The sequence below is a fragment of the Lobosporangium transversale genome (genome assembly GCF_002105155.1).
Source record: "Lobosporangium transversale strain NRRL 3116 chromosome Unknown BCR41scaffold_5, whole genome shotgun sequence".
NCBI lineage: Eukaryota > Fungi > Mortierellomycota > Mortierellomycetes > Mortierellales > Mortierellaceae > Lobosporangium > Lobosporangium transversale.
In genome coordinates this window covers 436,823-450,000 of record NW_019028983.1, presented here as the reverse complement: position 1 = coordinate 450,000, position 13,178 = coordinate 436,823, and the positions used below count along the sequence as shown (strand labels likewise).

Genomic DNA, 13,178 nt, shown 5'->3' with positions numbered 1-13,178 from the left:
TGACGTTCCAGTCCACAAAAGAGCTTATAGCAGATTCACTCGAGGGCGGACACTCAGAAGATGATGGCCCATCTTCTTCTCAAATCCCTTCTTCCGGTTCAGTCTCAAGCCAGGCCAGTGACAACAATAATACTAACAAGCCGGTGAGAAAGTCGCGCTTCGTCATCGAAGAATCAAGTAGTAATAGTAATCTTGCTACCTCATCGCCTGTATTAAATTACAGCTCAGATGCAAGCCAATCGACCAGTGGTGCAACCTCTCCTTATCCTGCTGCTACGGGAATAGAACATGCCTCCGCTCAGAATTTGCATGGACTTGGCGTGACATCACATGCAGTTGAGGCACCTGAGGTCAAAAAGGGACGGTTTAGTGTGAAAGATACCCTGAGCATCTCTTCTCCTTCACCTGCAGCCATTAGAGCTGCAGCAAACGAGGCACTCCTATCACCTTCACGTAGCTTATCTTCATCACCCATAGATGGTATCACAGATGGCGTGCAGATTGGGACCCCATCAGAGCTTGGACCACCAGGTAACTAACAACAACTGCTATATGCTTTCTCTTTTCGTAAAAGCATAGGCTTAACTAACCCTTAAAAACTGACTTTATTTTTGAAATGCTGGAAATAACATAATAAGAGCGCAAGTCAAGATTTGAGGTGCATCATAGCCCCGCCCCTCCATCATCTTCTAGCACAACCGCATCTTCGACCGAAGCTGGTCTGAATTCGCCCGTATTGACGGGAGCGAGCGTTCTATCAAGAGATTCATCACAATCAAGAGCGTCTCGGTTTCAAGTTGAACCTCTTCAACCACAGTCATCTCTACCTTCAGAGACAGGTGCTGGTGGTAACAACACAATGACTCCACCTGCCGGCTCAACGCCCACTCAGCCTCAGGGCAAGCGTAGTCGGTTCCACGTAATGAATATTGAAGGAAAACCTGGCGATGTTAATTCAGGCATGGGACAATTAAAAATCTGATAAAATATTAATTATTATTATTACTGTTATTACAATGTCTCCCTTTCATAATGTTTTTTCTTTTCTTTTTTTTTTTTTTTTGTGATGAGTCTTATATTCCGCGAAAGAACGTGACCTTTCGATTTTATTCGGATGCTAACCGTTGCTGTAGGAATAACCGTTATTTTGCCTTGATAAATAAAAAATATCCTCATAGGTTTGGAGACATGTGGATCGTCTCATTCGAGTCCTAACACTTCCCCTTCTGGATCACTATCTAGGGGACAAGGAGGGTTGATGGATGTACAAGGCGTGAGCTCTGTCTATACGCATTTGGAAACGCTATATCGACAGAACGAACAACAACGAGCTATCCTTTCAGAGCTCTTTACAGGACTCGGTTTGAAGACTGGCGTGGCTGCAACTACAGGCCCAGATATGTCACAGACTGCTATCCCTGCTGGTACAGCGATAGCAGCGATAGCGAATTCAACAGCTACCCGCCAGGAAGGTGCGGGTTCAAGTCAGTCGATCGAAAGACAATTACAGTTGACGGTTCGTGAGAATGAGAGTCTGCGAAGGGAGAACGAAGCTTTGAAGCGCGAGCTCGACCGCTTGCGCAGGGGCGTGTGAGAGAAGTTTTTATTTTTTTTATTTTTTATTTTTCTTAATAGATGCAAATAAGAATTACAATTAATTATGTTTAATGCAAAAAAAAAAAAAAAAAAAAAAAAAGTTTTCAATATACACCGCAGTGATACACATTAGAAGTCAGGGTGATCATAAATTGTGTTCAATGTTCATTATTATCGCTATTGTCACGACGGGGAATGTACATTCGTTCTTCATGTTTTGACTTTCTCTTTTTAAGAAGCAAAAAGTGGTGACTTAGTGATGGCATTCTCCATTAAGCGCTCCGCGTCTTTTCGGTCTATTTCAAGAGACCGCAATATGAAAGGAGAGAAAATCAACCGCCTACCACATTACCACATTTGGAAGCATGATCCAGAAGATTTTACAAAAATATATACAACCATTTGCAGTGATAGTAATCTTTTTTTAATGGCGAGTTTGAGGTTTTATTATTCGCTATTGGTTAGGTTGGAGAGTTATATTACAGTGTTCATTAACTAATTTTTTTTTTTTTTTTTTTTACATGGTGGGCTTCAAGTGAACGCCTTCCAAGTTGTTAACGTCACCGGGAACGCCAACCAAGCGAGTAGTGACACCATGTTGAGGGTCATCACCATGGTGAGGGTTTTCGTGGCTATGATGCTCGCCCAACTTGTGGGTGAGGTTGTTGTGATGGGTAGCATCAAGAGCAGTACCGACAGTAGCACCATCAGCGTTAACGCCACCGTGGTGGTGATCGACATGGTGATGGCTGCCGTGCGCACCAGTAATAGGCGCAGTACCAGCACCAGTGCTAGGGAAGACAGCCTCAGCACCGGTAGAAGCGCCAGTAGTAGTTCCACCATGATGATGATCTACGTGATGGTGATTGCCTTGAGGCCCAGTTGGGAATACAGTTGTAGCAGCTGCAGTGGGAACATTGGGAGAAACATGTGCATGCGTAGGAAGGTTGTTGTGAGCTCCGGGGGCGGCGGCGGCAGCAACGGTGTTGGGATCGTAGATGGGTTCAGCATTGTGACCGGTAGCGACAGGGGCAGGAGCATGGGTGTTAGCCTGGCCATGATGGTGTTGGCCTTCAGGGTGGGTAGTAGTATGGGTAGTCTCACCCTCATGGTGATCCTTTCCGGTGACCTTGTGGAGCAAGTGGGAGGCCTTCTCCTTGATGGTCTCGACGGTGGATGGCTTTTGTTCAGTAGTGTGGTTGTTCATGTTGAAAATTTGTAGTTGAGGTTTGAAGATGTAGTTGAAGTTGTAAATGTGATTTGTTTTTTGAAAAGGACGTGGTTTTTATATCTGTGAAAAAAAAAAAAAAAAAAAAGGTTAATGCTTGACAAAAATTGTCTAAAATGACGTACTGTTCCAAAACGTTCATGTACTAAATGACATCGTATTTTGTTCTTCGTGTGACGCGTGTCGTCATGGTGACCAACGATATGAACGCACCTTTTGAACGCACCTGAACGCCCTGGAGAGTGAATCTGTTCAGAAGAAGAAACTTCCATGCAGCTCTGCAGCTCTGACACATTCAGTCCAAGGCACAAGAAAAAGCTTGGATCAAATAGAAGAGATTGGGCAATGATGTCATGATTTTTTTTGTGACACTGCCACAATGTTTCATGAAACCCTGTCTTTGCTTTTCGATTTCGATGGGTTGATAAAGTGCCATAGTGAAGGCACAGACAGGCTTTTTTTTTTAAATACAGAGTACAGGAGTATATGAAGGGGAAACCTAACCATGTTGATTAGAAATGGAATTAGTAGTCAGTCATATTTTGCAATGATGTTGTTGCTGCATGACCAAATGTCGCGCTCTGTCCTATCCTGTCAATTAGACATAGTATCGATGAATGATAATTAGGGAGGAAAGGGAGAGAAGAACGTACATGTACATGTACATGAATGAGTATGCTCCCAGTTTAATAGGTCAATTTATCACTTGCATCGGAAAGATGTAAAAATAACCTTTGGGCAAAAGTCCAGAAAAAGGGGGTCAGTCGATTGAAATAGATTTTCCAAGGCCTAATTGGGCTATAGCATGTCCATGTGCGCAAAAAGAGACCAATTTTGGTGGTCATCGTAAAGGGAATAAATAAACCGATGAGAGTTATCAGGGGAGGCTTCTACAGCGATTAATATGTTTATATGACTCAAGATCCAAAAGCTTAGAACAGGGAACACACAATGAAGGGAGTTTCGTTGAAAGTAATTAGACTAGTGGGTGAATGGACGAATTATTTCGCTGCAAGATGAAACTTCTATATTTTTCCCTAGCGGTTTCAACTTGTCCCTGGACTGTTTAAAGTAAGATAGAGGAAAAGGAAACCCTTTTGTGCCTTTAACCGAGAGACGAATGGCGGCTGTGCTTCCAGAAAGGAACAGCATCACTCCCAGAAAGGAACAGCATCAAAAAGTAATAAGATTAAACAGACACTAAGGGAGAACTTGTTGCCAACGAGATAAAAAAAAAAAAAAAAAAATCGAGCTCTAAAAAAGTCTCTCGCTCACATACTCTTTCGCACTTTCCCTCCACATTGATTTTCTTAATCCTCTCCCTCCTCTTTTAATTGATTGACTCCGGTTTCCATCTCCATTCATCTCACCTCATCCGAACCGTTGTCCATTCCCTCTCGTTCACTCATTCTGCATTAAACAGTGTGCTGTTGTCTCACTCTTCCTAAACAACAAATTTTACCTACTTGCTCACCTTACAAATAGCCTTTCACACACTCACACACTCACACCTTATTAAACCATGTCACAACATGACTCCATCACGACAACTGAACTCGATAGGATCAATCAGTCTAGCAACCAAAGCACACATCTTTCTCCTTACAACACAACGAGTAGACCCTCATCTTTTCAGGATAACAATGCAATTAACTCGGCTGAAGGAGCTGGGTCATTTAGCATCAATTCAGAAAAGAAAGTCACTCTCCGCTCTGAGAGATCTCTTCGTCGGACCCTTCCCCCAAACAACGACCCCATCCTAGACTCTGTACATGGTGGACGTCCACAACCACTCTCTGTCCTTGGATGCCTCAAGGCAGTGCTCTTTGCGACCAAACTGAATGTGCTTCTTGTCTTTGTACCTCTTGGTATCATTGCCGCGAAGCTTCACTGGTCAAAAGTAGCTATTTTTATCCTTAACTTCATTGCCATCATTCCACTAGCAAAACGTAAGCTAAGATCGTGTGTTTATGCGTTTTTGTGTTCATTCGCTTTTTTTTTTTTTTTTTTTTTTTTTTTGGTTTTTGGTGATCCATTGGAGAAAGTTGATTGGAGTATTCGATGCCATCTTTCTTTTTCTTCTCACTTTTCCATTCATGTCATGCAGCTTAAATTTTAAGTATGCGAGAACTTTTTTTTTTTTCTGTGTCCGATCGTCAAATGAATGAGTGTACAAAGGTGAAAAAAAAAAAAAAAAAAAAAAAAAAAAAATTGGGTGGTCCGGGCAATTGCAACAACTGTACGACAGGGCGATAAGACATTTTCTCTTTCCCCTGTACAAAATCAACAGAACAAAGCGGAGCAGAGCAAAGCAGAACAGAACAGGACAGAGCAAAGCAGAACACTACAGATCAGGGTATAGCATAATACACAAAAAGCTCTCTCAATGATTCAGGCAATTGTGTTGGGGATAGTCTTTAGGGTGTGTTGGGAAAAGGAAAGGTCCATCATACCAAAAGTTCAACGATTCATTTTTCCGTTTTTTTTTTTTTTTTTGTGGAACACAAGAAAAAATCGGGATGAACTGCGCTTACCTTACTGACAATGCTAAACCTTTTTTTTGTTCCGCACACGTGGACCTTTAAACTTTTTTCCAGTTCTCACCTACACAACAGAAGAAACCGCATTACGGCTTGGTGAGGTATGTTTATTTTCCTGACAAGGCATTTCTTGACTTTTCAAAAGTTCGTGCTCTGGTCATCATTATTCATTTTTTTTTTTTTTTTTTTTTTTTTTTTGGACTTTGATCTATTAGATCCCTGGTGCAATTCTCAACGGTTTCTTCGCAAACGCTGTCGAGCTCATCATCGCCATCATTGCATTAAAGGAAAATGAGATTGACGTTGTTCAAGCAGCTGTCCTCGGCTCTGTTCTTTCAAACTTATTATTGGTAAGTTTTTTTAGGCTTTCTGTCCTTTTTTTTTACAAGTCATAAGTTAACAATATATACAGACATCTCAATACTCATATACCCATTTGTATTTTTTTTTTTATCATTCAGGTCCTCGGTCTCTGTTTTGTCTTTGGAGGCTACAAATACGCGTCTCAAACTTTCAATCAGACTGCTGCACAGACATCAGCTTCACTTTTGTCTTTGTCTTGCTTGTCCTTGCTGATCCCTGCTGCTTTCCATGCGACTGCTACAGAGATTGATCAGACCTCCAACATTCGAAACCTGTCCTATGGTACTTCGATTGTATTGTTGGCAGTTTATGTGCTATACTTGGTCTTCCAGCTCAAGACCCACAATCATTTGTACTCGGTCACTTGTGAAGAAGAAGAAGAGCCTATTCTTCCCTTGTGGTTGAGTGTCATGCTCTTGATCGTGATCACGGTTTTGGTCGTTGTCTGCGCGGATTACATGATGGGCTCGATGGATGGGCTGACAGCGCACCTCAGCCCAACATTTATTGGTTTGATCCTTTTGCCTATTGTTAGCAACGCTGCTGAACACTACACTGCCATCTCAGTGGCGATGAAAAACAAGATGGACTTGGCTATCGGTGTTGCTGTTGGGTCATCTATGCAGGTTGCACTATTCATCACACCGTTGTTAGTGATCCTTGGTTGGATTATTGATAGGCCCATGACCCTGTTCTTTAACACTTTTGAGACCTGCGTCTTGTTCGTGTCTGTTCTAATTGTTAACTATCTGATTCAAGATGGAGAATCTAACTGGCTAGAAGGTGCCATGTTACTGAGCACATATCTTATCGTGGCTGTCGCTGTTTACTTTTATCCTGCTGCAGCAATTGCCACTCCTCAGACTCCTCATCGCTAAAAAAAAAAAAAAAAAAAAAAAAAAGAATCGTTTTCATTTGTCTATAGCCCCCCTCTCATAAAATAAAGCATGTTTATTAGATTTGAGATAACATTAATGGATGCGCATTGGCCATTCACCAAACATGTGTTTGATTAAAAAAAAAAAATGTAATTTTATTTTATTAATACATGCGTTTCATCGTGTCAATAATGTATTCAATGTATTTATTGAATATTGGATACACCACTCTTTCTTCCCCTGTTACTTTTTTTTTTTTAATCCTTAAGATCTACTTTCCAAGTGAGGGTAAGTTTGGAAACGGTTTCAAAGGAAGCATCCTTGATCAATACATGTGTCGTAATTTCAGTTGCATCGCGATCCTTAATTGGTGTGACAATTGAGCTTGCAGTTAGCAATCCTCGAGATACTTTGATATACTGTGTAATTTTTTTTTTTTTTTTTTTTTTTAAGAAGAAGGAGGAGGGGTTAGATTAGGGTTGAATTAAAAGAATTGACGAACCAGCTACGAAGAATCTTTATTATTATTTTTCTTTTTTTAATATTCATATTATATAATCATAGATCAAGTAAAAAATGATAATAACGGTAATAACATTTAATAGTTACCTCAGCAGTAATGTTAGTAAGGATGGCTCGATCTTTTTTACCGAGCAGTGTAAAGAGTGCAAGCCCTCCAACTGTTTCTCCAAAGGTGATAAGAGCAGCTGCATGAACGCACCTGAAGGGATTAGAGATTGTTTTTGTCTCCTACGGTAATTGTTAAAAAAAAAAAAAAAAAAAAAAGAAAAAGTACCAACAAATTTTAGCATAATGCGTGTCCCCTTGAATCAATGCAAAAAAAAAAAAAAAAAAAAATAGATAAAGAAGAGAGCGCGACACGTCGTTTGGTCATAGACGCCATCACCTGTGCGGAAAGCCCCACCAAAAAAAAAAAAAGAGAGAGCGCTTTGTTTTTCAATCCTCATCTGACCAACCTTCAGATTGCCACTCATCTCTCTTTCTCCCCTTGTAACGCACGTTGAACCAAACCCCTTTTCTTTTTCTTTCTCGAGTTGAATACAGAGGGAAAGGAAAAACAAAAACATTTTTTCTTAATGATAATAACATTGGGGGGTTTTTTTTTTACCTTCATGACACCACAAGCTTTACCCTTGCGCAGCTCTGTGATGCGGAAATTAATAGTACGAGCATATGGATTGGCAAAACCAACGATAGTTGAAAAGATCCAGCCTCGCATTCGAAGTGGTAACACATCAATGCTCTGGAGTGTATTGTAGACTTGCAACGGATCCCTTAAAGAGCCAAGTTTTTGTGTAAGCATGTTTTTCAACATGGCTAGACTTGTGAGCACCATGCAGGCTGCCAAACCAAGAAGTGCGATACTCATCGTGTAAATGTAAACAAAAATAACTAAGAAATATAAAATGGATGTCTTCGTTTCGTTGGCGTAATGCGTATGTTTAGAGGTGCTGCAATATAAATGCTGAGCTGAAATAGTTCGTAAAATTGAGAAGAAGTCGTAGAAGTAGAAGAAGAAATAGAAGAAGTAGAAGAAGAAGTAGGGAAGAAGAAGAAGTAAGGAAGAGGAACTGAGTAGAAAAGAAACGGAAAGAGATGTCAGAAGAACAATGCTTTTCTATGCGATATTTTTTTTCTGCCCGTGCGTCCGATATGAGGTTCGACTCGACTGGTACATGTTCCAATTTGTACTCCCACGGCGAGATGGCAAAAAAAAAAAAAAAAAAAAAAAAAAACTCGTTACTTACAAAGTGCCTTTTTTAGAGGTACTCTTTATGCTGAAATGAGGGGGGGGTCGTTAAAATGATAGAAAAGAGAAAAGAGTAAAGAGAGATAAAGGAGGACGTAACAAAGAGAAGTAAATAAAGTCGTTAGTTGTGTGTTTCCATGTCGTTAATGGTGTGATGGAATGAATGAAATGTCCAATGCAATGCTTTTTGTATTAAAAAAAACCATAAGAGCTGCCTTTTTATTTGCCGCAGCACGTGCCAAGCACATGTATGAGATGAATTCGCTTTTATGCGTTTGAGAAGTCCGCAATGTCCAAATGAGGTCCTCCGTCAAGGAAAAGACCGTTTGATTTGGCTGCTCAACTGTCCTATGCATGCTTAATATGCTTAATATGTATATTTATACATGTGCTTAATATGCTCATGTCCATCCTTCTTCCCCGACTCCCCCTATTTTATAATCACTCCGATCCGACAACAGAATGCTCCGTTGATCGATTAAGCATATCATTATTATCTAGCACTCACCATCCTTACCAAATTGACAATGAGGTCTTTTTCTTTGTTTTTTTTTTTTTCCCTGTAACCTGTTTTTTTCAAGCAAGTCAATATTGAGGGGTTTGGATTACGACGAGGAACGAGGGTTTCACCCAATTGTGGAGAGAGGGAATGTTTACAGGCATGTGGATTATGCACGGTCTTCTATTCTCCTTTTTTCGGAGAATCAAACCAAAGCCGGAACTATTCTTTGTCACAATTAATGAAATATCCTTCCTCAATAACCTTCTATTAACCTTCCATCCTTTGCCATTTCTTTCTCTCTCTCACGCCCTCTTCTTTCATCTCTCTCTCCCTCTCCCACGCAATGATCACCGCCCCCGCTCATAGTAGTACTAAATATTTATGATTACGAATGGTGTTTATTGCTGTGCTACTACTTGAAAGATTGTTTGTGCGTGCATGCATGCAGAAATACAAAAAAAAAAAAAAAAAAAAGACACAGCATTCATATAACAATTGTGTAAGATGTTTGCGTCACAGCCCTTGGTAGTCTTGATTAAAGAAACTAGGACTATCGCGCTCTCTTGCTCATAGAAATATCCTTATGACGCTTACTAATGTCAACAAGTATAAAGCATTTTTCATCGCCTTTCTGTGTCTCCACTGAATCTATGTCGAGCGTAAATATATACTTTAAGCGGTAACAACAACATGCCTATAGTTGGGTCCTTTGAAGAATCAGCAGGCTTACTGCGTCGTGTAATAGTGTATTTGGCTGCTACTGTTACTGTTTTTTTTTTTTTTTTTTTTTTTTTTTAAAAAAAAAATTGCCCAATCGTCGACCCAATGACCTACCTCAACGATGGAACACTACCAACGCAAAGCTCAACGGGCTCGTTAAAGTTACTGATATGGATGTATCCATATTGAACGTAAGAAATTCACGGTGCTGAAATGGCATAACATCAAGGCTATAGTGGCCAATATCGTTCTCTATGCTTAATCACTTGAATAAACATATCTTCGTTAAACAACATGGATCTTTTCTCCTTTCCTTTCTTTTGGACACCGAGCGGTTAGGCTTTGCGTTTTGGGCTGTTTGGAGCACACCTTTTTCTTTCAAAGTCAACTTGCTTGAAGATAAAGCGCTACTGCCGCTGCTCTGATGGCTACAGGCGGAAAATAGCGCGGATATCTTTGTGCTGGACAACAAACCCTCCCGGTTTTGAAATTGAGTCTGGGAAGTCATTATATTATCCGTTCGTTGATCTCGTTAACCAATATAACCAAATGCTTTATGTGAAACATTGTTCATCATCCATCGTTATCACTGACACGAATGGATGTCAGATTAATTATTTATCATAATCGTTAACGGCTTTGCAGTTTTGAGATCATACAGTGCTTGCAAATGAAAGTGACACAACATGTCCTAAGACAAGCACCAAGAATTTTTTTTTTCTGGCGTTTTTAAAATGCTTTTCTTCAGGTTTTCTTTACTATAGTTGTAAAGAACCCTGACATAGGGTTCGGGATGCTTGTGGCCTTTTTCCTGGATAAAAGCTGTGAGGACTATATCCTTATCAGTTGACTAAAAGCACTCGTAGAGGAGGAATGAGGAATCTTTTTTCATTCGAAGATAAAGGAATCCATGTTCTAGCCCAATACAGACATTATTGACCGGGGGAACACTGAGGTCATTACCATTGAGCATTTATTCCCTTCAGTCTCTATTCTCTATTTACACGGTACGTTCTTAGAGCTTTTGAGCGTCAGGCCATTAGGAAGCTGATAGGCCTCCACAAGTTGGACAACCAGTTTGCGCTACAGCAATTAACTTTAATTGATCTCTCTCAGTTGGTAAGATTAAAAAGATGCAAAGTAAGAAGCAGGGAGTATGGGTGGGGGTCACAAATGGTAGTTACTAATCCTGCAGGAACAATACGTCACTATCACTGGAAACAAAAGCAGTCTATACGTTAGAAGGCTGAGCCATAAGCGGAAGGGTGAAAGAAGTATTGAATGGAATCAGTTCAGTATCCATGATTCTACGCTTAAGAAAGGTCAAATAATTCCTATTCAGCTCCCTTTTTGTTGACTTCGGGTAGACATATCTAAGGCGTCACTCCATGTCATGTTTTTGACATCATAGCCGACACTCATTAATGGTTATAATGCTGGCCCTGGCTTTATAAAAACGGTAGTATCTCCACCCAATCCTCTTGAAACGAAAGTATAGAGGATATTGATATTTGAGAACTTGGCGATGTTTAGGCATAAGACGATCTATTTTTCTCTCTTTTTTTTTTTTTTTTTTTTTTTTTTTTTGGCTCCAGTTATGAGTGATATGTACACTCCAGAGACAACTGCATCTATCCATCAAGCATCAACTCCATTTTAAGCTACAAGTTTCTGAAGATCTATGAAGAATTGTATTATTACATTTTATATTGCTCATGTATTTTGCATGCAATTTGGCGAAGATGCTAAGTCTATTCACTACAGGAAGGATGTTCTTTTCCTGGATCCTGCTTATAGTAGAAAACAGGAGGCAGCTCCCTGTATTTGGGAAGTACAAGAGGAATGTAAGCGAAGTACATGTTCATATGAACCAAACTAACCGCATGACATAGCGAGGTGCTAATGCCCAAGAAAAAGAATACCTATTGTGAATGAGGATAGAAAAGGAAAAAAGAATAAAGAATAAAGAATAAAAAAAAAAAAGCGGGGACTACAATTTTTAGTGGGCTTTTATTGAGGGTTCGCGATCCCGCAGAGTGTTTGAGAGAATGCTTCTATAGTCTGAGCATGGACAGCAGAAGTAGTCCAGTCATTGGGGTTCTATACTCTACTGCGGAGACTTTGCACAGGGCTATCCTCCATAGGAGTAACCAGTAGGGTTTTTGATACATAGTACAGAATTTTAATGAACGTATGCATTACCGCCATGGGCTCAAGGACAAGAAGCATAGAGTTCATTAATGAATCAGTTCACTATATAGGCTCAAGCTAGCTCTTTCTAATAGACGTAGCTGAAAATGGCAATGCCATGCAGAAGATTGGGTCGAACCTAATATTCACTGAAGCTGGGCAACAGATACAACAGATAGGCGGAGAGGTTTGCATGTCGATGAGATGTTGGTGCATGAGTGATGTATAAGAGAGGACTATATCAAACAACCATAACAGGCAGGAGCGCTCCGAGTCTATATGAGGAATGAGCTTTCTCTTCTATCGGCATTGGACTTGTGTGCTAAATATGCTAAGGGACGATTTTATTCATACACTTGGGAAGAGGCTTTTTTCTTCACTTGATTAATTGTGGCAATGCACCATTATGATGAAAGCTCTCTAATACAATACAAATGATCTATATACTCGTCTACTTTTCCGGACCGATTGAATAGATGATGGCTCACATGCTGATGCTTTGTAATGCATCTATTAAAGGCTGAGATTTGAAGCTATTAAGAGACTTCTCTTTTTGTGTAATGGCCTACTGGTATATTAAAAAAAAAAAAAAAAAAAAAAAAGACGCTAAAACATATGAATTGTTAAGGAGCTAATGCGCCGCTTCTGTCCTTGGAGAAAAACAAAGCTACCACATCGTATTTTTGGGTTCCAAAGGTCATTGAAGAAATGGACTATCGGAGCTCCACTAGGCTAAAGTATAAACATGGTTATGGCCTCCAACGTCACTCTAAAAATACAAACACAATACCCGGTAGCGCGATTCCTGTCAATAGAAGTTTCTTCTATGATTTAGAGGTACTGATAGAGGAGCAAGAACCAAAGGATGGGTCGTCTTGTTTGATCTGCTTCTTCAAACTAGATGCAACATTAGGACCCATTTGTGTCTGTTGTGCCTACAAGATCTCTTATGCTTTTTTATTCTGCCACGCCTCTTCGCTATGGAGCCCAATGAGAGATGTGAGCAAAGCAGAGACATCCACCTTATTTTTTGTGCGCCCTGGGCCAAGCTCATTCCACTTTTTCGTCCCTCGTGCCTTTTGCTCAGGTTCAATGTAATAAGATCGACAAAGCACACTTATGGGGATAGTATATAATCTATTCAATAGTACATTCCAGTTTTACATGGTACTCTGGCCCTCAAATCAAAATCAATGAAAAGAAAGATTGAAAGATCTATGAGAAAAAAGAAAGCTCGCTGAAATGCTGATGAGAAACATGTGGTAGAAGAGCGCTCAGGAATGATAAAGCTCCGTTCTAAATAATTGGACAGAAATGATGGCTCAAAATGCGAGAAAAGCGTGCCTGATGGACAGAACGCTATACATGAATTTTCAGAAGCATCGGTTGG

General features: G+C 40.1%; 4 protein-coding genes across 4 annotated transcripts; 2 read left to right on the top strand and 2 right to left on the bottom strand.

The window, feature by feature from the left end:
- The first annotated feature begins 699 nt into the window (after positions 1–699).
- On the top strand, positions 700–1,638 carry BCR41DRAFT_179661 (hypothetical protein). Its single transcript, XM_022019758.1, has 2 exons — positions 700–959; positions 1,179–1,638. Exons 1-2 carry the CDS (start codon positions 860–862, stop codon positions 1,592–1,594), a joined length of 516 nt encoding a protein of 171 aa, XP_021884728.1. The 5' UTR covers positions 700–859; the 3' UTR covers positions 1,595–1,638.
- A 457-nt stretch (positions 1,639–2,095) lies between these two features.
- On the bottom strand, positions 2,096–2,889 carry BCR41DRAFT_347170 (hypothetical protein). Its single transcript, XM_022023046.1, has one exon. The coding sequence runs from the start codon at positions 2,801–2,803 to the stop codon at positions 2,114–2,116; it is 690 nt and encodes a 229-aa protein (XP_021884727.1). The 5' UTR covers positions 2,804–2,889; the 3' UTR covers positions 2,096–2,113.
- Positions 2,890–4,083: 1,194 nt separating this feature from the next.
- Positions 4,084–6,605, top strand: BCR41DRAFT_419404 (Sodium/calcium exchanger protein-domain-containing protein; the record flags this gene model as incomplete). Its single annotated transcript, XM_022029757.1, has 4 exons — positions 4,084–4,773; positions 5,422–5,465; positions 5,580–5,714; positions 5,826–6,605. The coding sequence occupies exons 1-4, from the start codon at positions 4,347–4,349 to the stop codon at positions 6,603–6,605; spliced, it is 1,386 nt and encodes a 461-aa protein (XP_021884726.1). The 5' UTR covers positions 4,084–4,346.
- A 257-nt stretch (positions 6,606–6,862) lies between these two features.
- Positions 6,863–7,995, bottom strand: BCR41DRAFT_367962 (hypothetical protein; the record flags this gene model as incomplete). The annotated part of the gene is made up of 3 exons (XM_022026352.1): positions 6,863–7,024; positions 7,215–7,355; positions 7,735–7,995. 3 exons carry the CDS (start codon positions 7,993–7,995, stop codon positions 6,863–6,865), a joined length of 564 nt encoding a protein of 187 aa, XP_021884725.1.
- Between the last annotated feature and the right edge of the window lie 5,183 nt (positions 7,996–13,178).